Source organism: Leptodactylus fuscus, chromosome 10 (genome assembly GCF_031893055.1).
Source record: "Leptodactylus fuscus isolate aLepFus1 chromosome 10, aLepFus1.hap2, whole genome shotgun sequence".
NCBI classification, from domain to species: Eukaryota; Metazoa; Chordata; class Amphibia; order Anura; family Leptodactylidae; genus Leptodactylus; species Leptodactylus fuscus.
Window position 1 is genome coordinate 38,028,074 of NC_134274.1, and position 24,308 is coordinate 38,052,381.

At 44.6% G+C, this 24,308-nt stretch overlaps 1 protein-coding gene across 1 annotated transcript; it reads left to right on the forward strand.

The window, feature by feature from the left end:
• Positions 1-781: 781 nt before the first annotated feature.
• Positions 782-23,824, forward strand: BMS1 (BMS1 ribosome biogenesis factor). The gene is made up of 23 exons (XM_075258595.1): positions 782-839; positions 3,471-3,666; positions 3,966-4,156; positions 5,839-5,918; positions 6,160-6,348; positions 7,410-7,552; positions 8,502-8,623; positions 10,058-10,254; positions 10,557-10,696; positions 11,804-12,423; positions 13,711-13,812; positions 14,653-14,810; positions 16,256-16,337; positions 16,662-16,738; positions 17,188-17,394; positions 17,482-17,670; positions 18,304-18,484; positions 18,630-18,688; positions 19,905-20,027; positions 20,320-20,467; positions 21,487-21,662; positions 21,763-21,924; positions 23,314-23,824. Exons 2-23 carry the CDS (start codon positions 3,497-3,499, stop codon positions 23,536-23,538), a joined length of 3,741 nt encoding a protein of 1,246 aa, XP_075114696.1. The 5' UTR covers positions 782-839; positions 3,471-3,496; the 3' UTR covers positions 23,539-23,824.
• Positions 23,825-24,308: the final 484 nt, after the last annotated feature.

Sequence of the window (24,308 nt, forward strand, 5' to 3'; positions counted from 1 at the left end):
TGATGAAACTGGGGACAGAGATGGAGGGGGGACATGTAACTGGGGGCAGAAGAAGGGTGTATATGAAACTGGGGGAGAGATGGGGGGGCATATAATTTACGGGTGACTGTAGGAGGATTATACTGTGTGGGAGCACATGATAAATAAAGCGCGCCGCACATTTTTCCCCTTTCTACTCTTTAAAAATTGGGAGGTATGGCGTTGGTGACGCCACACTCCTGTGTGACGTCACTCACTTCATCTGCGACGCACAGTGTCTCAACTCCCCCACCTCCTTTACAAGGGGGCCCACTGAGGCTCTGTTGTCCAAGGGCACATAAAATCCTGGAGCCGGCCCTGTATGTATATGTCAATAGAGCTCAACTGCAATTCATGCACAAACTGTGCATAGGGGGCGCTGTTGTGTTTTGTCTGCAAATGACGTTGTATCCTTGGGCATGAAGGGTGGCAGCAACAAGAAATGAATGAAGAGAATACACAGCCTCAATTATATTCATGTTTTATTGCTTTTAACTATATGTGTCTGTAGAAAGCTGAGTGACAACCGCCTGACCACGTTACTGCCTCCATGCGAGTTGTGACCCAACTTTTCAGTACTCCTGAAAGGTAAATGTGCCGTATAAGTATCCCATGGCATAACAAGGCAGATTTTCCATTCAGGTGCCTGGGTATTGCTGGTCATTGGTCACCGTTGTTACACCACACATTGAGCTCTATGGCGCGCAACTTGGTTCCGCTTTGGAGCTGTTTCCTGACGAGCTAGAACAGCGGCGGACACATCCGGCGGAAGTGGTGGCCATGTGGACGGTGTGAGGGCAGAACAGTGAGGATCATAGCCGGTAAGTATAAAGGTGATAAATGAGATGTAACCTGCTCCGAGCGGCGTGTTACGTTATGGTGTACTACAAGTCGCAGCAGTCACCGGTGCATAGCTTTATACTGGAGTTACTGCTTGTATGGCTGTAGTCAGCGGGGATCCTCTGCCATGTGTTAGTACAGCTGGATATAGATCTTTATGTGTAAGTTATCTGCTCAGTTCCCTGCTTGTTCCCTGGTCCATGTTCTGCAGTAATGATGTGCCATAAATAACCATATATACTGTGTGTGTATATATATATATATATATATATATACACATATATATCGTTGTTACTGCTGCAGACAATCACAGATCTTGAGCTGCATGTACACGCAGGCTTCACTGCAGTGGTCGCATGGTTGTGCAACACGTTACTGCTATTGCACCGTAAACAAAGATGGACAGTCACTGTATAAAATCCTGGACAGCCCCTTTAAAGGGATTCTACCACTAGAACGATGTTTTTTTCTGCTTTAGACGTCGGAATAACTTTTAGAAAGGCTTTTCGTCTCTTACCTTTAGGTGTAATCAATTTTTATTGAGAATTTTTCAAGTAAGAAAATAACAAACATAGAAACAAAAAGGTCAAATAAGTGATGAGGGTATAACAATCCCAAAAGGAAACCGGGGGGGCCACACAGGGCCTCAGTGTAAAGTAGGGGAAACCCCTTTAGGCAAAACGTAATCCTCATGGAGACAACAAAAACCTAACAATTCAAATAAAGACAAAACAAGAAAAGAGAATGGAAAGAAAGAGTGAGAAAAAAAGGGGGGGATAGACAAAGTAAGACCAACATACTAGGGACAATGCGGAGGGGGTTGGAGACACTAGACGAAAACAAGTAGGAAGGGGGAGAGACAAGGGGGTACAAACATCGGAGAGCAGGGAGCAGACATGATAAGGAGATCAGGCGAACAGGGCGGAGAATTCCGAGGACTCCTGGAATACCACCCACGGCCGCCAGAGGGTTTCAAACTTGGAGGAGTCGGGCAGATCCATTGCCAACTCCATTCTACGAATAAGGATAAACTCCTGTAACAATTCCAACAGAGAGGGAGGGGTGGAGCTGCTCCGGTGGCGGGGGATAACCGTTCTGGCAGTTGTGAGGAAGTGGCGCAGGAGATCGCCCTTAACACTAGAAAGCCAAGGATAAGGGAGAGGAGAGCCGCTTGCGGGGAGGGGCGTTTCTTACCTTTAGACGTGGTCTCCGCCACACCGTTCCTTAGTAATACCGGAGACCATGTCTAAAGGTAAGAGACGAATAGCCTTTGTAGAGGCTCTTCCGACGTCTAAAGCAGAAAAAACAGCGTTTTAGTCGTAGAATCCCTTTAAAGAAATGGGAAATCTATGAGCAGCTTGCATTCTAGATATCTGGGCATTGTTTATGTGTGCATCTCGCCCTATGGTGATAGACGCATGAGCTGCATAATACAGACCAGTAGACCACCTTAAAGGGAACCTGTTGTGTGTATTTTCCACTATAAACTTGTCCCATCCTGTTTCCCTCCCTCTATATTCTGTTGCAGGACAGGACTGTCTTAGGCTGGTCTTACACGGCTGGCCATAATGACTTTACAGGCCACAAGTTGCTGATCACCACCATAGACACCGCAGATGCCCGTGAACTTCCGCACTCGCCCATAGAGTTCTATGGGCAAGTCCGTGCAGTGCCGCAATTCACGGCCATTACGAACCTGCTGTATAAATTGCAGACCTCGGTCACAGCCCAGCACACCACAGAGAACATATCTGGAGGTGTAAGAGGCCGCATTGAATATAATGTGTCCGCACTTGAAAACCCTCAATTGCGGACCATTTGTGGACTTACATTACGGCCGTGTAAGACCAGCCTTAGGCCTCATGTACACCACCCTGTTTACCACTCGTTCGTATGCGGACGCAAGTCTTTTCTACAAAACTCAGAGCATGCCCTATTCTGTTCAGTGTCTACGACACGGGCTAGCCCATATAATCCCATGGAACACAGAAAACAACGGATGTTGCATGGATGTAAACGTTGACATCCGTATTAGTGACTTAGCTTCCCACAGGGTTTTTTTTGGCGAGTGGACATATGGCACTAATGCTGAAGACACATGGACTGAAAAAACTGAACACTCGGGGCGTTCACACTTGCGCTTGCCGTCCGTCCATCATGAATCAGCCGACATTGCAGGTTGGAAACCGTTTGCAAATGGTCCGTTTGAAAAACCATTCACCAATCTGCAAGTGTTCATTTGCAGCCTCTGCTGTGAATTTGCTTCTTTTTGGGCAGACACAAAGTCCTGCATGTCCGACTTTGCGTTCGTCCTTAAAAAAAAAAGCAGATTCACGGCGGGGAGGCTGCAAACAGACATCTGCAGATTGCATTAAAAGCCCATTGAAGTGAATGGGTTTTTAAATGGACCGTTTCCAAACCGTTCCTAATCTTTTTTTTCTGCAATTTCAGCAGATTCCTGACGGACGGACAGCAAGTGCAATTGTGAACTTGCATTGCGTGGTGTCAACATGGCCACTATGATCAGGTAGTCATAGTAAACCTAGGAGCTCCCTTTAAACCTTTCCTGGGCTGTGTACACATTTATTATAAAGCTGCTTTATTATTCACAGAGTTTGAAAGCTATAAAGATAGAAAGATGGACGAAAAAGAGCAAAAGAAGCATCGCAAGAAGAACAGTGGCACAAAAGCCAACAAAAAGCGGAAGCGGCATGAAGCTGGGGGTGCAACTGAGGAGGATGCCCGGAAGAGGAACCCCAAAGCCTTTGCCGTGCAGTCTGCTGTGCGCATGGCTCGAAATTTCCACAGGTAACGTATTAGATAACTGGAAAGTAGCAGTCGAGATGATATGTTAGTATTGCTAGCAGTGGAGCTGAACGTCGGAAGCCTACGAAACCTCTTCAGATCCTGTCTACTTCCATTACTAGCACCCTGTTCCATGTGTGCAGCTATCATGTGCATGTGAGGGTCTTTTTCGTCACAGATCAATAACAAAGTGTGTAGGGGACACATTGTCATTGTGGTTCCATTAAGTATGCGGTGTAGATGTCATGTTTCAAGCAGCCTTATTGCAGAACCTTCTCATTCACTTCCTTTCCTCAATACAGGACACAGGATCTTAAGACGAAAAAGCATCATATACCAGTGGTGGATCGCACTCCCTTAGAGCCTCCCCCTGTTGTTGTGGTAGTAGTTGGGCCCCCAAAAGTTGGAAAGAGTACACTGATTCGTTGCTTGATAAGGAACTTTACTAAGCAGAAACTCACAGAGATCCGTGGACCTGTCACTATTGTCTCTGGTAAGGTTAACCTTTTATATAATAGCTAACATGCGATTCACAGTTGGTTTTTTTTGTCCTGGGGGAAAGTAATCGTGTAGGTTTTAGCCACTAAGGGCAGATTCACACCTGAGCCCGATCTCTGCTTTACAGGTTTCCATCTTCTGCCTGAGAAACTGGACAGGAGATGGAAATCGGCAGTCAGTTTTCAAACCCATTCGTTTGATTGGGTTTGCAAAGTGTCCGCTTGAGAGCGTCTTCTGGTCTCTGCGGCGAAATTGTTTTTTTTTTTAACAAGACACGAAGTCGGACATGCAGGACTTTGTGTCCTGTTAAAAAAAAAAAAAAAAATGGTTTCGCCACGGAGACCAGAAGACGCCCATTGGCGGGCACTGACTGCCGGGTTTCCATCTCCTGTCCAGTTTCTCAAGCAGAAGCCAGAAAAGCCGGAAACCCACAAAGCGGAGACCGGGTGCAGGTATGAACCTGCTTTCTTTTGTTTCAAATTTCCAAAACCCATGAAATGTTTTTAATATCGTACTTCCGTGGGGTATGTCATATATGGTTGACAGATAAAAGTTCCACCTCTGTGACCTGCTCCCAACCTGGCAAGGTGCTTGCATGTGGAAGAATGAATGCAGGGGTTTTGTGCCAGTGTATGGCGCGCTCCATTCACTACTTTAAAGGGATTCTACCACTAAAACGCAGTTTTTTTTCTGCTTTAGACGTCAGAATAGCCTTTAGAAAGGCTATTCGTCTCTTACGTTTAGACGTGGTCTCCACCGCGCCATCCTTAGTAATACTGGTTTTTACCGGTATGCTAATGAGTTCTCCGCAGCAATGAAGGCGGGCCCAGCGCTCAAATGGCGATAGGGGCGTCCCCACTGCTGCCCGAGACCCTCGCTCCAGTGACGCCTCCATCTTCACCTGCATCCTCCCCTTCTCTGTCGTCTTCCTTCTTCGCCAGCTCTGACGCCTGCGCAGTCGGCTCTGCCAGCAAGACACTGGTAGAGCCGACTGCGCATGCCAGCCGGCGGCCATACTTTCGAGGCCGCAAGGCAAGACTGCGCAGGCGTCAGAGCTGACGAAGAAGGAAGACGACAGAGATGGGGAGGATGCAGGTAAAGAAGAAGGCGTCGCTGGAGAGAGGGTCTCGGGCAGCAGTGGGGATGCCCCCATCGCCGTTTCAGCACTAGGGCCCGCCCTCATTGCTGCGGAGAACTCTTTAGCATACCGGTAAAAAACGGTATTTCTAGGGAACGGCGCAGCGGAGACCACATCTAAAGGTAAGAGACGAATAGCCTTTCTAAAGGCTATTTCGACGTCTAAAGCAGAAAAAACTGCGTTTTAGTGGTAGAATCCCTTTAACGTGGACCTGTCATCAGGTCTACAAAGCCCAATGACATACATCATCTGATATTTTGTTTATCCAAATCTGTTCAGCAATACCAAAGCCCTTTTATTTTCACTGTAAATTAGGGTGTCCTAACTAAGTGAGTGGTAACATTATGATCTCTGTGCTGTATGTCATACAGTGTTACTGCCCACTTGGCTAGTAGACTCTGATTTACATAAACACTAAATTAAAAATAGTTAACGAAAGCAGAAGGAATAAAACCTACTCGACATGCCCTAAAATTTGTAGCTTTCATTGTAATCTCATTGGGCGAGTTGTATCTTATATTTTGTTTTATTCATTTTAGGAAAGAAAAGACGCATTACCTTCATCGAATGTGGCTGTGACATCAGTACCATGATTGATCTGGCTAAAGTTGCTGACCTGGTAAGTGATTTCTGAATTTAAAGCAACGTTCCTAGTGAAATGTATCGTGCTTTCTTATTCCCTAAGCTGCAGTGGCTTTTGAAGCCATTGTGTTATATTTTGTCAGAAATCCATTCCTAAAGGACATCTCGCTGTTACCATTTCTTACCAGGTCCTTGCTTGCAATGTCAAGGTGGTTTTAAAACAGTGATTGGTTAACTCTCCCCATGTCTCCACACTAACTAGCTGTCTTCTCACCTAGGTTCTCATGCTTATAGATGCTAGCTTCGGTTTTGAAATGGAGACCTTTGAGTTCCTGAATATTTGCCAGGTCCATGGTTTTCCAAAAATAATGGGAGTCTTGACCCACCTGGACTCCTTCAAGAATAACAAGCAGCTGCGCAAGGTTAAGAAGAGGTTAAAGCACAGATTCTGGACAGAAGTCTACCAGGTGCGAGATCTATCTATCTATCTATCTATCTATCTATCTATCTATCTATCTATCTATCTATCTATCTCATATCTATCTATCTCATATCTATCTATCTCATATTTATCTATCTCATATTTATCTATCTCATATCTATCTATCTCATATCTATCTATCTCATATCTATCTATCTATCTATCTATCTATCTATCTATCTATCTATCTATCTATCTATCTGTCTATCTAACTGTCTATCTATCTCTCTCATATCTATCTATCTCCTATCTATCTGTCTCCTGTCTATCTATAATCTTCATTAGAAAGAGCTTCAGAACACTTCAGAAACTTTAGAGCTCATTCACTTTTCCGCTGTATAGTTTTTTGGCGCGGATAGCCGCAATGGGATACAGATGCAGTGCATTGGCATTCCGTCACAGCATCCTGCTCCTGATTAGGCTCGAATGAATGGCCCTAAACAAGAACGTGTCTCGAGCCGCAGATGCCGCAGAAAGATAGGTCGTGTCGCTTCTTTTTTCTGCTACTAGATGGCGGGAAAAAAAAAGCGAGTGGCTCCCATTGAAGTCAATGGGAGCCATTTTTGCAGGCGGATTCCGCGTCAGAATCCGCCTGCAAAAAAACTCTGTGTGAACATACCCTTAGAGGTTTTAGGGGAAAAAATAAATGTGTGTTAGGCCTGATTTAAGAAAAATCTATCCGTCCTTGGTGTCTCCCTCACTCTTCCTCCCTCTCTTTTTATTGCTCTCTCCTTACTGTGGTCTCGTTCTGTCTCTGTCTGTCTGTCTTGGTGAATCTACCAAACTCTAGCCATGTCTTTCTCCCTGTGTCACTCACTCTCTGTCTTTATCTGTCTCTGTAGCTGTTAAATGTTCTATTGTAGTGTAAGTTTTACAGATAGGCGTGCGCTCCTTTTTGCAGACGCCCTGAAATATATCGTTTTGTAGAATATGTATGGCATCTAAGGTGTTCTAGGTAGGCCTGTGACTTGCAGTAGGTGCCCTGACACCTGAAGGTATTTGTCTATACATTTTCTGTGTCTTTATTCTGTTTTCTCTCCTCCACAGGGCGCAAAGCTTTTCTACCTCTCTGGAATGGTGTATGCTGAATATCAGAAGCAAGAAATACGTAACCTGGGGAGGTTCATCTCTGTGATGAAATTTCGCCCTCTGGTGTGGCAGACATCACATCCTTATGTTCTTGCAGACAGGTGCGTTTCATCCTTTAGAACCTAGTTTAAAGAGGACCTTTCATGGTTTGGGGCACAGGCAGTTCTATATACTGCTGGAAAGCAGACAGCGCTCTGAATTCAGCGCACTGTCGGCTTTCACGATCTGTGCCCCGGGTAAAGCGCTATCGGACCCGGTACCTTAGCTCTTTACAGTCAGAAGGGCATTCCTGACCGTTAACCAGGAGCGTCCTTCTCCATAGCAGCGCCTATCGCGCTGTACAGTGTGAGCGGGGAGGAATGCCCCCTCTCTCTGCTTACAGTGCTCGTCCATAAACGAGTATTATCAGGAGGGGAGGAGGCGTTCCTCCCCGCTCACACAGTACAGCGCGATAGGCGCTGCTGTGGAGAAGGATGTTCCTGACTGACTGTCAGGAACGCCCTTCTGACTGTAAAGCGCTACAGTACCGGGACCGATAGCGCTTTACCCGGGGCACAGATCGGGAAAGCCGACAGTTTGCTGAATTCAGTGCACTGTCTGCTTTCCAGCAGTATATAAAACTACCTGTGCCCAAATCCAAGAAAGGTCCTCTTTAAAGGAAACTTAAAAGAATAGGCCCATCCTGCCACCCCTCAGTGCTGCAGGGTATTACAGCTTTGTCACATTCAACCCTAATATCAGGGTTTGGATATTAATGGCTTATCTTAAGGATTGTGAAACCTGAAAGCTCCTCATTACTTACCTGGTTTATATTGTTAAGTTTTAGTAAAGACTAAAAACTTTCAAACGATGCCACGCGCTATATGCCATGGGCAATATTTGGGGTTCAGCACTCATATGAACTCTGGGAGCGACATGTAAAGTTCTGCTGTCTTGTGTGTGTAATGGAAGAGGGGAGCTGGAATTGATATCACAAGGCATCTAAATTCTAAAATTTTGAAGGAAAGTTTCCATAGCCAAAAATACAGCTCTTTGTCTTTCTCTTTTTAGGATGGAAGATCTTACTAATCCAGAAGACCTCAGGCTGAATCCTAAGATAGACCGGAAAGTGTCATTGTATGGTTACCTGCGGGGTGCCTATTTGAAAAATAAGAGCCAAATCCACATACCAGGTTTTTCCCCCATTGCTTATTTTATATATTCTTATATTTAATGGTTTTACAGTATTTTAGCCTCTTGCTATCAAATGAACATTAATCTGTGATAACACCCATCTCATCAGACCATGTCTGTTATACAGTTGAACAAATGCAATCCTATAGAGATAGAACTCAAAAAAAATTGGAGGTGTATGATCCTCATTCCATCATTATAACCATACTAGCATTTGCCTGCGACTTCGTCCGCACGTCGTTGTTGGAGACGATCCGCCTGCGCCCGCGTGTCAGCTGTGGTACATCTTTGTATATGCGCGCGCACCCACCTACCGTGCGCCCCCCTTCAAAATCCCTCTCACGTGTCCCCACCTTTCCTGCTTGCCCCCGCCACCCACCTCCAAACTCCTCTCTTGCGCCCAGCACTCCCGTGTGGCGGCCTCATGAGTCCCCCAAACCCTTCCCCGGTGCCCCCCCTGCTGCGCGGCCCTCAGGGCTGCGCCCCCTCCCGCCCCTGAACCCTACAGTGCTCCGGGGCACTCATGCAGCTGGTGCACCCGATACAGTTGCCGCGGCCTGCACATCTCAGCTGCATGTACGTGTCTCTCCACAGGCGGCGCACCCGATACAGTTGCCGTGGCCTGCACAGCCAGACCACATGTATGTGTCTCTACGGAGCTGCGAGAAGCCACCATTTTCTCCGGAGTGCACACTGTCCATAGGCTCGCCCACATAATGCGGTGATCCTATCGACGGACGGCTGAAGGACCTGGGATGATGTCATCCTGGGTCCTCAAGCATAGCCAGAGCATATGTTCGCGGGCCGCAGTCGGTAATTTGGGGCATTTTGCGGCATATCAAGTAGCCTATGTTTCCTTCCAGGAGACTATTTAGGTATGTGTGAAGTCTCAGCCAAATCTGTGCAGCCGTTTTGGCGTGATTGAGGACCAAACACACAAATTTATACACACATTTATAATATTAATAGGAAAAATTAATAGGATAGGATAATCATGTTAGGTGGAACTGTCCTACCACTAATCTGGTCAGTATGCTACCAGGGTATATTTGGCTGACATCCAATGGTAAATGTTTACCATGGACGACAAGCTCGCCCTATCCTTATGAAGCCCATAAAAAATGACTCGGCGGCAGTCCAAGAAAACTTAACGCTCACAAAAATCACCCGACTTCTCCCTATGCATCCCAACACGTTTCATCCTTAGTCACAAGGGGACTTGTAAAGTCCTAGACGTTCCTCAGCATGGGTCGCACACCTCCATTTCAGACCCACAGTCTTGAGGTATATGGCAGGGAAGGACTGTCAGTGTTATCAAAGATGTTTATGGCCTGGCAATTTTGTATTGATAGAAAGTAAAAGTTAAGTTTTAACCGTTTCTTTGAATCGGATACAAGATCTCTCAGGTTATTTATTATATTGTCTTTTTGTAGGTGTTGGAGATTTTGCCCTCTCTGAGGTCAGCTTCCTGCCTGACCCATGTCCTCTCCCAGACCAGATTAAGAAGCGTTCTCTGAATGAGAGAGAAAAGACAATTTACGCCCCGCTGTCAGGTGTCGGCGGCATTGTGTATGACAAAGACGCTGTTTACATTGACTTGGGACCAAACTATATTCAACAAGAGGAGCAGGTATTGTAAAGAATCAGATGTCTGTAAATCTTGTGGTTTGCTAAATTAGGTTAAGATTTATTTTTTTGTGGTACATAGTAACTTCTTGGACAATTGAGGCATGTCGCTTGACATGCCATATTACTACCTCAGAGAGACTCAATATGGCGGCACACAGTTTTAATGCTATGAGTATTAGTGGATGCTGTGCAGTGTTGGCAAATAGATGACGTTGTCACTCCATAAGAGATGCAGATTTCTGTATAAAGCTGTGTATTTGGTGACTGTCATGACTGATTTGACTCCTTGTTACCTTCTTACAGAGAGCTGCTAAACCTTCACATGAGCTGGTCCAGAGTCTCGGCTCCACCAATGTCACCATTGATTCCAAAATGTCCACCAGCAAAGTGTCTTTATTCACCGACTCGAAACCTCTGGGCATGGAGGATGTGGAGAGCAAAGAGTATGTTTACTTACGTTATCATGTTTCATAAAAATGCCAAGTATTGTACAGGGTTTTAGGGGACGGGAGGAGATATGCGAGGCCAAGATTGAATGCCAATGTTTTGATATTGTTGCTGTATCTTGTATGTTGCTAATCCAAATAGGCCAGGAGTTGTAGTGTCTGTTTTAGGGCCCTTCATACGGGCACAGAGGGGACGGAGTATGGTGCGTAATCCACGTCATAATCCGCCCCCTCACAATGGTGGTCTATGGAGACCGCTAGTGTTCTTTTTTCTGCTTGTGGCATGTTGCCACTAGTGGGAAAAGAAGCGAGCTGCCCTTTCTTCAGGCGGATTCCGCGGCTCGTTGAGCCGCAGCAACCTCCGAGGTTGGCCCATTCATTTGAGCCCACTCCGAAGGGAGAAGCCGCGACAGTTGTGGCAGGCGGATTTTGGCCCGAGAGTGACCCGGCTCCCTGCATAATTTTCGGTGCCAAAATCCGCCCTTCCGCCCCCCCCCGTGTGAACTAAGCCTTATAAGGTTATTTTGCAGAATATTGGGTTACCTTAACCCTTCGAATAACCTAAATCTGGGTTGTTGCCATTAAAGGAGTTTTTCAAAAGCGATGTACCGTTGGTGTCAGGTGACTGCTGTACCCGACCACAGTCCACAATGGTGACCTTTTCACAAACGCCATGTGACTGTCTGACCACAACTGTGACATGCCGCTTGTGAAGAGGTCGGTGCTGGGGCTTGTTATAAAAGGATAATGTAATGTACCTATAATATATTGTACAACATTTGTGTGACCATCTGCAGCATGTAACTGGCTTATGCAGTGGTGCTAGCATTTCAGCACGTATCTTCTGAGGCAAGTGATAGGTTACAGTAGTCATGTGACTGTGATGTCATCACTACCGAGAGTAAGCAGGTACCATCTTAGCACGGGGGGAATGAAGAAGTGAGTATGTGCTATTCTATCTGATTCTAGTTTGATTTGTGGAAGCAGTTCCCAGGTCAGCTGCAAAGTAGCAGATGGAACTTTGACCGGTATTACATGACTGGTAATTTTTGGGGTTGCCATCGTGGAGTTTGGTGTTGACTTTGTCACAATTTTTTTTATTAGGTTTGAGATGCCAACAGAGGAAAAAGTCCTAGATACCGAAACTGGTCGGGTGCGCCGAAAAGCTGTATTTAAAGCAGACCAAAATGAGGAATCTGACGAGGACGATGAAAGTGAAAATGATAAAGAGGAAGATGATGAAAATGAAGAGGAGGATGAGGAAGATGCTGATTTATCAGAGGAAGAAAATGATCAAGAGGAGAAAGTCCAACCTACAAGCCAAAGACCTGTCAAAAAAATAATAGGAGCTGAGCAAAGTAAGCCTGTCACATTGGAGATGCCCGTGTTTGCAGACAGTGAGGATGACCTAGAGCAAAGTGAGGATGAAATGGTTGAGGAAGATGACGGTGATAAGAAAAACGTGAAGAAAAGGAGGACTACTGTGAAACAGACACCAGCGAGTGAAGGAGATAGAAAATCCACCGCAGCATTAGATAGCGGGAATTGTAGTGGAGAGGATGGCGCATCATCAGACATTGAAGAAGTCGAAGACCTGGAGACAGATGAAGAACCATCTAAAGATACAGATGAAGAATCTGAAGAGGACAGCGGTGATGAAGAAGACTTGCTAAAAGAAGATGAAGACTTTATGGAAGACAATGATGTCTCTGGAGACTCTGCTGGTGAGTGACCCAATGACTCCAGACTATACAGAATATTTCTTGATCGCTACAATGCAATTATTCTAAAACAGAATTCATTTTTTTGGAATTAAGAGTTGTCTAAGAATTGGAGCAACCTATATATGGGATATATAAGCATACTCGCCTGTCCCCTGCACCCTGGTGTTAGAAGTTTTGCGCCCATGTAACTGCTAGGAGTAATTTGTGGTCACTGGAGATGGACCGGTCATGTCACTCGCATACATCACTGGTTCCTTACTAGTGACTACCGAGGCCACTGATTTGTCTCAGAGGTCACATAGGCTGCAGAACTTGATGAAACACAAAATTAGGAGAACGGGGAACAAGACTTTTGCTCCCTGTTCTTGCGATCACTGGGGGTCCCAGCGGTCAGATTCCTAGTGGTCTGACATTCCCTGTCCTCCATAATAGCACAACCTCTTAAGCATCTGGAAGAAGGAATGGACCTTCTGTCTATCCACAAGAAAGAATCGCTAGCTGCTGTTGTAGTGTATTTTGTACAGATTTTCATCCATAGTTACATTATTCTGTTCCCTTTTGGTTAGTAACTAAATAATATCATGTAACATTTCTCATGCCACTTTCCTTGGTAATATGAGTGATTCTCACCTGTGTCTGCATCATATAACCCTATACTTAATATACATTGTTCCCCTTTAGTAGCTAAGTAGATAATAAGATGCAGGAATGTTAATTCACACTCATCCTGGGGATGTGACTTTGGGAAGTAAATTATTCTAAATCTAGACTTGGAGTAGACCTCTCTTAGGAACAAGTCTAGACGTCTTATCTGAAAGGATAAAAGAAACAAAAGACTGTCCTTCCTGGACTATGCATGCATATATGCCGGAATACACACACACATGCATATGTTTGTAGTGTTTAACCCTTATAGCACTATACACATTGCTAGATGAACAGAAAACTAGTGTTAAAGGGGTTGTCCACTTTCAGACCAATATTGAGAAACAAATGTTATGGTTTGTGTAATAAAAAGTTGTACAATTTTCCAATATACTTTCTGTATCAATTCCTCACAGTTTTCTACATCTCTGCTCGCTGTCATTCATATATTTGTCTCTTAATATTGGTTCGAAAGTGGCCAGCCCCTTTAATGTTTAGACAAGTGTCCGTGTAGGGTGCATATATGAGTAAATTGTATTTCTGGTACCTTTGTTTGGTTCCTCGCTGCTAAAACTCTAAATGAACCCTTTTCAATTCACTTGTTTAACTGCATTTGTTCTTTGTACCTTGGTGGATTTCTAGGTGCTTTGAAGTGGAAAGAAGACTTGAAAAAGAAAGCAGCGGAGGTCTTCCTTCGACAGCAGCAGTCTGTTCCTAATCTCCGGAAACTTGTCTATGGAACAGGTAACATAATGTGTGAATGTGTGTGTATGTCTATATATATATATATATATATATATATATATATATATATATATATATATATATATATATATATATACACACATATATATATACACATATATATATATATATATATATATATATACTATTACTCTTGCCAATGACTTATGCCCATAAGTATATATATATGAGTATATATATATATATATATATATATATATATATATATATATATATATATATATATATATACTATTTAGGAAACATACAATTAAAATCCAAGTTTCCTTTACACATCAAGCATGTTCACGGTTGTATTCATGCCTTTGAGGCGTTGAGCATGTTGTGTCATGTGTCACAGAAGGCTTCTGTGCAAAGCTTTGTTTTAAAAGTGAAGTCGTCTTGATCGTAATGTACAATACACATCAGTCCAGGGGCCTCAATACAATATACTCAGCCTCCAATATACACGTCTATTATTGTGTTTTGTTTCTCTGCTGTCTGTTCATTGTGTCCGTCTTTTATTCGCACACCCCTGCTGTGATGTATTTAGTCTGGCTACCTGGCTCTGTTTGATTTTAACCATGACCACAATCACAATGTGTAGGCAACTTGTATATTAACCCCTAAGTGTTGCTCTCCATTTTTAGCCCCAGGATATTGTTCTCACCTCAAGGAGGAAATAGATGAGCTGATCCGCATATTGTTATCTTAAGTTGATGAATGACAAAAGCAGAATATTCACCCAGTTAATCCCCCAATGGCTCCGGCAGCTCCGCTCCTTTCTTGCTTGTAGCATTTTCTTTCTCAAACTAATGGAATTTGGTTTTTATTTTTAAGTGGTTGAGAATGAGGAGGAAGAAGGCGATGACAATGAAGACGTACTCGGTGGGCTGTTCCACGTCAGTCGTCCAGATAAAGAATCTAAGAGAGCGTCAAATGCTCTAGATTGCTCCAAGTTTGCAGTTGAAGGTCTTCGAGATTGGGATGATGATGAGGTATATAAGGAGCGAAGGATAAAACTGAAATGTATTGGTTTAGGTTGAGGGTTGCTTTATGACTTATTAAATTGGCCCAAGGCGGGATTAAGGACTCAATGTATACACCACCAAAATAATTAAACTTATTACAATATCTCCAAAGAAAAGAGGAACAGGACACTGACTACCAGGTTTCCGTCTCCTGTCCAGTTTCTCGGGCAGAAGACAGAAACCCACAAAGCTTAGACCGGGCGCAGGTGTCAACCCGCCCTTACTCTCCCCACCAATCCCTGTTCTTGCTCTAACCGAAGCATTTTGTTGCATATGTGACTACAGTAGTTTGACCTCTGTACTGGAGCCTGTGATTGGCTTCAGCGGTCACATGTCTTGTTGATAATGTTATCACTAGTGAAAAACCTTGGAAGTTTCTTGACAGGGTGGTCAGGCAAGTATTAGGCTGGTCTTACACGGCCGTAATGTAAGTCCGCCATTGAGGGTTTTCAATTGTGGACCATTTGTGGACACATATTCAATGTGGCCTTTTACACCACTGGATATTTTATCCATGGTGTGGCCGGGCTGCAACCGTGGTCCGCAATTTATAGGACATGTCCGTAATGGCCGCGAATTGCGGCACTGCACGGACTCGCCCATAGAACTCTATGGGTGAGTGCGGCAGGACATGAATGTCTGCGGAGTCTATGTTGCCTTTCAGCAACTTGCGGACCGTACATTCAATACGGTCGTGTAAGACCAGACTTACTGTTTTTGTACCATTGAAAGGTGTTTTTAAATAATGTTATTGTGGACATCCCCTTTAATTTTATCTATACTGGAAATAAATTGCCATTGGAAAATTGCCATTCAGCTATCCTCAGTACCTTACATGGTCCTGTGTCAATTTTCGAAAACATTGGGTCATTTGCACTAAAATAGCATTCTTTATTTGCGAATGAGAATCAAGTGACTCCCCTAAGTGTCGGGCCCCACAAATCCGGTAATGGTGACCTATCCCTCAGAATAGGTAAACTAACTATGAACCTGCAAAATCCACATGGCATGTTCCTGCAGGGTTGTTCATATAGAACCTGTCCATGCCTAATATATGGGGAACTCGGCCTCAGTAATCTGGAAAGGGAGTCTGTCATCAGAAAAGTGGCCAGATATAACCGAGCTAACCCGCGCTGCTGCAATTGAACTACTACTACATGAGATAGATAGATAAAATATATCTATCTATCTATCTATCATAGACAATATCAAAAACCAGTGACAAGCCACTGAAAATGGTTTTTCCAATGACTTTTTATTGGCTTTTGTTGTCTTCTGTGATACGACACCACACTGCAGTAGTTCAGGATAACTCTGCTACATCTATAGGTCGATTAATCTTAAAAAACCCTTTACTTTAATAAAATATTTCGAAGCTTGTTTTACGATCATAATTTTTTTTTTCTTTTCAGATTATGGATTGTATTCGCGATTGTTTTGTCACTGGAAAGTGGGAAGCGGATAAAGATGCTGAGAAGCTGCTACAAGAGGATGGTAGGATCTGTTTTTTTTTTGTCTGTTATTAGGGGGACATGTGAGACCTCGGGTGTAGCTTCTGCCAGTAGGAATCATTTACCTGGTCACAGCATAAATGGGTTGTGCAGGAGTAGAAACCATGGCTCTTTTCTTCCAAAATCAACACCTCTCCTGTCATTGAGTTCCGCTGAGGTGCAATACCTTGCATAACCAGAGGTGGCACTGTTCTAGAAGAAAGCAGCCATGTTTTACCATGCAGTGTGACCAGTGTATTATTTTTCAGTGACCTGTTGTGTGACTTTGCAGGGGTAAGATAATATTTCTGCGTATCTGTATTTTCAGAGGAAGTATATGGTGACTTTGAAGATCTGGAGACGGGTGAGGTGCACAAGGGCAAGCCCAAGTCCCAGGAAGAGGAGGTAAAAATATTATTCTGTCACTGTTATTGAGTAAGTGAGTTTTTTTTATTGGTCATCCTCAAGACTGCACTAAACTCAGTCTTGAGGGTGACCAGTCAACATGGTGGCTCAGTGGTTAGCACTGCAGCCTTGCAGCGTTGTAGTCCTAGGTTCGAATCCGACCAAAGACAACATCTGCAAGGAGTTTGTATGTTCCTCCCACTCTCCAAAGACTTACTGATAGGGACTGTAGATTGCGAGCCGTTTAAGGGACAGTAATTGGCATCAATCACTGGGGAACATGATCAAGCCATGTAAGTGGTGAGCTGTAATACCAGGCACAGCCTCTGCTAAAGTGGTGGCGTTGTTCTAGAGAGAGCAGTGTAAACATTATCAAACTACGTGATGTTGTTTTTGGAAAAGCTTTTTCTGGGCCTTGTCTAACCTGTTTTTCTCTTATGTATTTGCAGTCTGATGAGGGGGATAATGATGATGATGATGATGAGGAAGAGAATGAAGAAGATGATGAAGCTGCTCCAGCAGAGGAAGAAAAAACACAAGAGCGTCTGGAGAAGAAAAAGAAGCTGAAGGAGCGCTTTAACATGGAGTATGATGATGGAGATGCCGATGCCACATATTTCGATGACTTGAAAGGCGAGATGCAGAAGCAAGCGGAGGTCTGTACATGTTATTTTAGATTTGTGTAATTTTGTTATCTTGGTTTGGCCACTTACGATTCTCACTTATGGAATTCCTCTTCCTAGCTGAATCGGGCTGAATTCGAAGATCAGGATGATGAGATGCGTGTACAATATGAGGGCTTCAGGCCCGGCATGTATCTCCGCATGGAGATTGAAAATGTGCCCTGCGAGTTTGTCGTCAACTTTGACCCTCACTACCCAGTGATCCTTGGTGGACTTGGCAACAGCGAAGGAAATGTTGGCTACATTCAGGTAAATGCTAAATATTCAGTATAACATTAATGTGACCACTGGTCAAAATCCAGAATAACCCCCTTTGGCAGAGCGGACCGCTGCGAGACGTGCAGGAAGAGAGGGGATGTTGTGGTGATGTCACTGGGATGTTGAGCCATGCCGACTCCAGTGCCATGGCCAGCTGTGCTAGGTTACGTGGTTGAGCATCCATGGCGTGAACAACCCGATGGATGTGGTCCCACAGACTCTCCATTGGGTTCAAGTCTGGGGAGTACGGTATACTCATCCTGGTGCTCCTCGAACCGTGCACATACACTGCGAGCTTTATGACACGTCACATTGTCCTGCTGGTAGATGCCATCATGCTGAGGAAAAACAATTCGCATGTAGGGGTGAACATGGTCCGCAAGGATAGATGCATACTTGTGTAGATCCATCGTGCCTTCCACAATGATGAGTGCACCCAGATGGCTGATAGCACGTGCCTTCTGCCATTGGTTATTGAACGTTGACGTCAAAAGTTGGCGGCGGTCATGTTAATAGGACTGGACTGTGTAGTACATGGTACACTTGACTCAAGTTCCTAGGTCCGGTAGATGAAGCGAAGCTTGGACTTGTGTAAATATCTTCTATATATCTTGCTCTCTCCAGATGCGGCTGAAGAAACACCGTTGGCATAAGAGGATATTAAAGACAAGAGACCCTCTGATTTTTTCATTGGGCTGGAGAAGATTCCAGACTGTTCCACTGTATTATATTGAGGACCACAACGGACGTCACCGACTCCTTAAGTATACTCCTGAGCACATGCATTGTGGGGCCACTATTTGGGGTGAGTGTCTGAACTTCTGTCGTAGCTAAATGAGTAAAAATTAAGTAGCAAAAATGAAACTGATAGTTTATTAAAGTATAAGGTTACAATTTTCTGACAATATACCGACTGTTTGTCACAAGTGACACTTTTCTTTTCCCTATAGGGCCCATCACTCCTCAAGGGACTGGTTTTCTCGCTGTTCAGTCTGTTAGCGGCACCACAGTAAGTCACTGGGAGAAATGTCTTATCCAGGTTTTAGATAATGTGCAGCACCTTTGGGACTAGGCCCTTTTTCGTGCCATATCCCCCATTCTGCACTTTGCTTGCCGCTTTCCACAAATGAAGGTGGAGGGGGTAGACCGCACGTTGGCTTGGAGTGTCTCGGCCCTTTATATTGCACCACGTTTCTGGCTGGAGTTACACAGGAATTTTACACCCGTTCCTGACTGGCCTAGACCACTATCTTGACACATGGGTCCTCGCGTGATTTATTAAAGGGATTCTACCATTAAAATGCTTTTTTTTTTTCTCGATAACACGTAGGAATAGCCTTAAGAAAGGCTATTCTTCTCCTACCTTTAGATGTCTTCTCCACGCCGGTGTTCGGTAGAAATCCTGGTTTATATTGGTATACAAATGAGTTCTCTCACAGCACTGGGGGCAGGCCCCAGCGCTCAAACAGCACTGGGGGCGTCCCCAATGCTGCGAGAGAACTCCAGCGCCGCCTCCATCTTCTTCAGGAATGGCCTCTCTGCGCGTCTTCTTACGGAGCTGTGTTTCAACCTTCTAGGCCTCGGGCAGAGCAGACTGCACATGCCCACGGCCACAAGAAAAATGGCCGTTTACACAGTAATCTGCTCTGCCCAAGGCCTAGAAGATGGAAACCCAGCGCCGGAAGAAGATGCGTGAAGACCCCGTTCCTAAAGAAGATGGAGGCGGCGCTGGAGATTTCTCTTGCAGCATTGGGGACGCCCCCAGTGCTGTTTGAGTGCTGGGGCCCGCCCCCAGTGACACAAGAGAACTCATTTGCATACCAATGAAAACCATGATTTATACCGAATGGCAGTGTGGAGAAGACATCTAATGGTAGGAGAAGAATAGCCTTTCTTAAGGCTATTCCTACATGTCATCAAGAAAAAAAAGCATTTTAGTGATAGGATCCCTTTAAAGGGGTTGCCCAGGAATTACAGGGTTCTGTGAGGAGTCCAGGGAAGGTGTGTGTGTGTGTGTTTGTTTGTTTGTTTGTGCGCGGGTGCGGTACATACTCTCCAATCCTTGTGCTCCAATATTTCTCACCGTTGTCCAGTCCAGCGGTTATCCGACGCTTGTTCCAGCCTATGTCCTTGCTGCACATGACTCCTAAGCCCGCAGTATGTTATTAATACTTTTGTGATATTTCTGAATATCTCACCAATCTATTTTTCCTGCTTTCTCACAGGCAGACTTTCGTATTGCTGCTACAGGGGTTGTTTTGGATCTGGACAAGTCTATCACAGTGGTGAAGAAATTAAAACTGATTGGTTACCCCTGCAAAATCTACAAGAATACCGCCTTTATTAAGGTAGCATATCTGCTCTATATGTTTGTTTGTTTTTTTAATGTAGATTGTGAGCCCCATATCAGTATGTCTTTGGAGTATGGGAGGAAATCCACACAAACACGGGGAGAACATACAATCTCCTTGTAAATGTTGCCCTTGCCAGGATTCGATCCCAGGACTCCAGTGCTCTAGTGCTAACCACTAAGCCACCATGTTGCCCCATATCTGCTCTATGTGTGTGCAGAGTTTATGCATTTTTTATTTCTGTATTTAGCGGCTATATATTTATACTACTCCTAATCTCTGTTTCCAGGGAATGTTTTCTTCTGCCTTGGAAGTGGCCAAGTTTGAAGGTGCATCGGTGCGAACGGTTAGTGGTATCCGTGGGCAGATCAAGAAAGCCTTACGGACGCCGGAAGGGGGATATAGAGCTACGTTTGAGGACAAACTTCTAATGAGTGGTGAGTTTGTCAAATTTTGTAAGTTCCGACTCTAAAAAGCCTTCTCACCTCAGATCTTAAAGGGAGTCTGTCAGCAGATTTATCCCCTTAAAAATTGTTGACAGCTTTATATAGAGGACGGGAAGAGCAGTCTAAACATACCTGGGGTCATACAGGTTTTATGACTGAGAAATACATATCTTAAAGAGGACATTTCATGTCCTCATGTACATGCGATTTTATATACCGCTAGAAAGCCGACTGTGCGCTGAATTCAGCTCACTGTCGGCCTTCCCGTTATGTGCCCTGGGGCTGGAGATATCGGTGCTGTCACTGATCTCTGTCCACTGTCAGAAGGGTGTTCCTGATAGTCTAGCTGGACTGTGAGGAACGCCCCCTTGACTGTACTTATTCATAGACTAGTACTGGGCGGCGTTCTTCACAGCTTAGCGTCACCGCTGGGTGGTAAGGAACACCTACTCTGACTGTACAGGGCTATGGACGAGTACTGTCGGGAGGGGCCTTCTTCACAGCCCAGCTAGACTGTCAGGAACGCCCTCCTGACAATGGACAGAGATCGGTAACAGCACCGATATCTCCATTCCTGGGGCACATAACGGGAAAGCCGACAGTGCGCTGTTACTCGGAGAGGGCTGAGGAGCATTCTGGAAGGGGCTACCTCCTGGTCACTTGTGATCCTGGGGCTGAGGGCATCAAAACTTGGATCTCTTTGTCATGCCTTCACTTAGGGTCAGTACTGCTGATAGATTCCCTTTAATTGAAAGTTTATACCACCAGAGCAACATAAATAAAATCCCATTCCAGCAGAATACACTATAAACTAGTTTCGACCTATTCCTCTATGGTTTGCTATGAGCTTGTGGCAGAGAGCCTTAGAGGAACAAAGTATATGAAAAGTTGTATATACACCGTTCTTAAGGTTTATTTGTATCATATATCAAACAAACCCTTATGTATACGCACGTGTGCTCGCTTCATCTGTTGTATTCACTGCAATGATCTCCTTCTATTTCCATTAGATATTGTATTTCTTCGCACCTGGTTCCCAGTTACCGTCCCCACCTTCTATAATCCGGTGACTTCACTGTTAAAGCCTGTGGGCGAGAAGGAATCCTGGACCGGGATGAAAACTGTAGGACAACTTCGACATGAACTTGGCATCAAACAGAAGCAACGGAAAGATTCCCTCTACAAGGTACTTTACAAGTCTCCGGGGGAAAGCGCTGCAGACAGGGAGGGGAGGGGGGGAGTTGTGGGACTTATTTAATTTTTTTATTATTTTTTGCCCTTTACAGCCCATTGTGAGACAATACAGACACTTCAATCAACTACATATCCCCAAAGCACTGCAGAAAGCACTGCCGTTCAAGAGTAAGCCCAAGTTCATAGAAAAGAAGGGTAAAGTGACCAAGGACAAAGTGCGACCCGCTGTTATTCGAGAACCTCATGAAAGAAAGGTAAATATAATATTGTACAGAATTATTGTGTACTAGCATCTGCCCACAACCTCGTCTGCGGGATGGCGTGGGCGCTGAGCCTCTTTTATTTAGCCATGTCCCCGCGGCTCCCCTCGCGCCTCCCCCCTCCTTTGCCTCTCGCCTGACCGCGCCACCTGCTCCTGGCTTCCCCCCTCTCGCCCATGCCCCTGCTCCCCCTGGCGCTAAAACTCTATATTATTCTGTAGGTCCCTAGAGATCATTTCTCTGGGAGCAGCGAAGGTAGACAAAGTCCATTACTCTGCTACTTCCATTACTCCCATTGCTGTGAATGGAACGGTACACAGGCTCAGCTTCATTCAGAACGGGAGATTGTCAGTGGTAATCTGAGTGTTCGGACCCTCAATGATCTGAAAGTTATTCCCTTTCGTGGAAAAACCCATTTAAGATACTATTCTCATTGTTCGGCAATATGACAGACCCCATAATTTAAACTTTATGGACTACTAGCCTCTGCCCGCAACTTTGTCTGTGGGTTGTTGGTGTCGATGATCTGCCTATGTTCAGCAAATTGCTGCTGGTGATGGTTTGCCTGCTTTGGCGTTTTGGCAGCTCTTAAGCTGTCCTGCTGCTCAACTTGTTCCTCGCGCTGTGCCTGTGATTGTTCCGGCATCTCAGCAGATCCCTGGGATTGTTCTAGTAGCTCGCTGGGATGCTATATAATGAGCGTTGATGATCCACATGCTCTGGTGTTTCGTCATCTCTAAAGCTGGCCTGCTGCTGGACTTGTTCCTCGCCATATATTGCATGTGTTATTGGCGTCGATCATCCACCTGAGCTCCGCTTGAGGAGAACTCTGCGACTTCTGGCTACCTTCATAGCTCTCGTTGTTTTCAACAAATTAGATTTTTTATTTCATGGCATGTTTATAATTGACAAACTGCCAATTTGGCTTAAAGGTGTTTGCCCATGTCTGTGTGTGTGCAGTGCCTGGAGCAGATCAGATAATATGAAAATGCTTGTACACAATCCACTTAGGGTTAGTTGAGTGTTTACATAGAGAGGTAACAACCCTAGGACCTGAGATAAGGCTGCTGCAGGAGCAGTGTAATATAGTATATAGTATGTGAACGTAAATTCATAACAGTCGTGAACCCATGTCATTTACTGGGATAAAAAGTAGCCTATGTTTTAATCCAGGTTACAATCTGTCTGTGTGCCAAATTCCATCCAAATCCAATCACCTGTTTTTGCGTGATCAAGTAGCAAACATCCAAACTTTCTAAATTAATAGGATAAGATAGGATAGGATAATGATCCATTTGTGTCCATTAGAACAGATCTGTCTCCATGTAGCCTGATGAAGATGTGAGCTCGGTCTTACAAGTGCCATTTGTTTTTGCCCCACAGATTACCGCCCTTCTCGACGCTCTGGGCACAGTGAACAATTACAAGAAGCAAAAGGCAAAGACAAAGCACAAGCGACAGAGGAAGGTGTTTATGCATCACAAGAGAAAGGAAGAAGAGGACAAGCTGAAGAGACAGAAGGAGGCACGGAAGAAGCTCTTCAGCGTCATCGGGCAAAAAGAGAAAAAGAAGCAAAAGTCAAGTCTAAAAGGCACCGCGCCAAACTGATAACACTGTACAGATCTGTGTAAATATGGCCGCCTCCATCTTGGATAGTGTAGTCTTCACTCCTTTGTATCATCCTGACAAGGAGAGTTTATTTAAATTTTTTTTTTGTTTTTTAATACAGATATTTTTATGCCAAAAATCTGGGCCCAGATTTTGTATATAACAAAACTATCATCTTTCTTATGAAATGACTCTTGACGTTCTTGAACCATTACAATCTGGAGCTGGCATAGCAGTGAGAAAAAACCTCCCGTCATCTCGTCTTCATGTTTCTCTGTTGTGCTATGGAAGCTATTGAATAAAGACATGCTTACAGTACATGAGGTCTGCAAAATACTAAAATTATCAATCTGTTTATAGGGCATCTGTAGACTCTTCTGTGCTTAATCTGTCTGATTTCGGTGGTGTTTTAGCTACGTAGGACTACGGTGTCATTTTTTTGGAAACTTAAAGGGATCCTATCATTCAAACTCATTTTCTTCTCCCTAACACATAGGAATAGCCTTAAGAAAGTCTATTCTTCTCCTACTTTTAGATGTCTTCTCCGCGCCGCCATTCGCTTGAAATCCCTTTTTTTTGTCGGTATGCAAATGAGTTCTCTCACAGCACTGAGGGCGGGCCCCAACGCTCATACAGCACTGGGGGCGTTCCCAATGCTGCGAGAGAAATCTCCAGCGCCGCCTCCATCTTGGTCAGCAACAGCCTCTTCACGCGTCTTCTTTCGGCGCGTGGGGGTGTGTGTGTCAAAATTCATCGCATGTGCAAGTTGA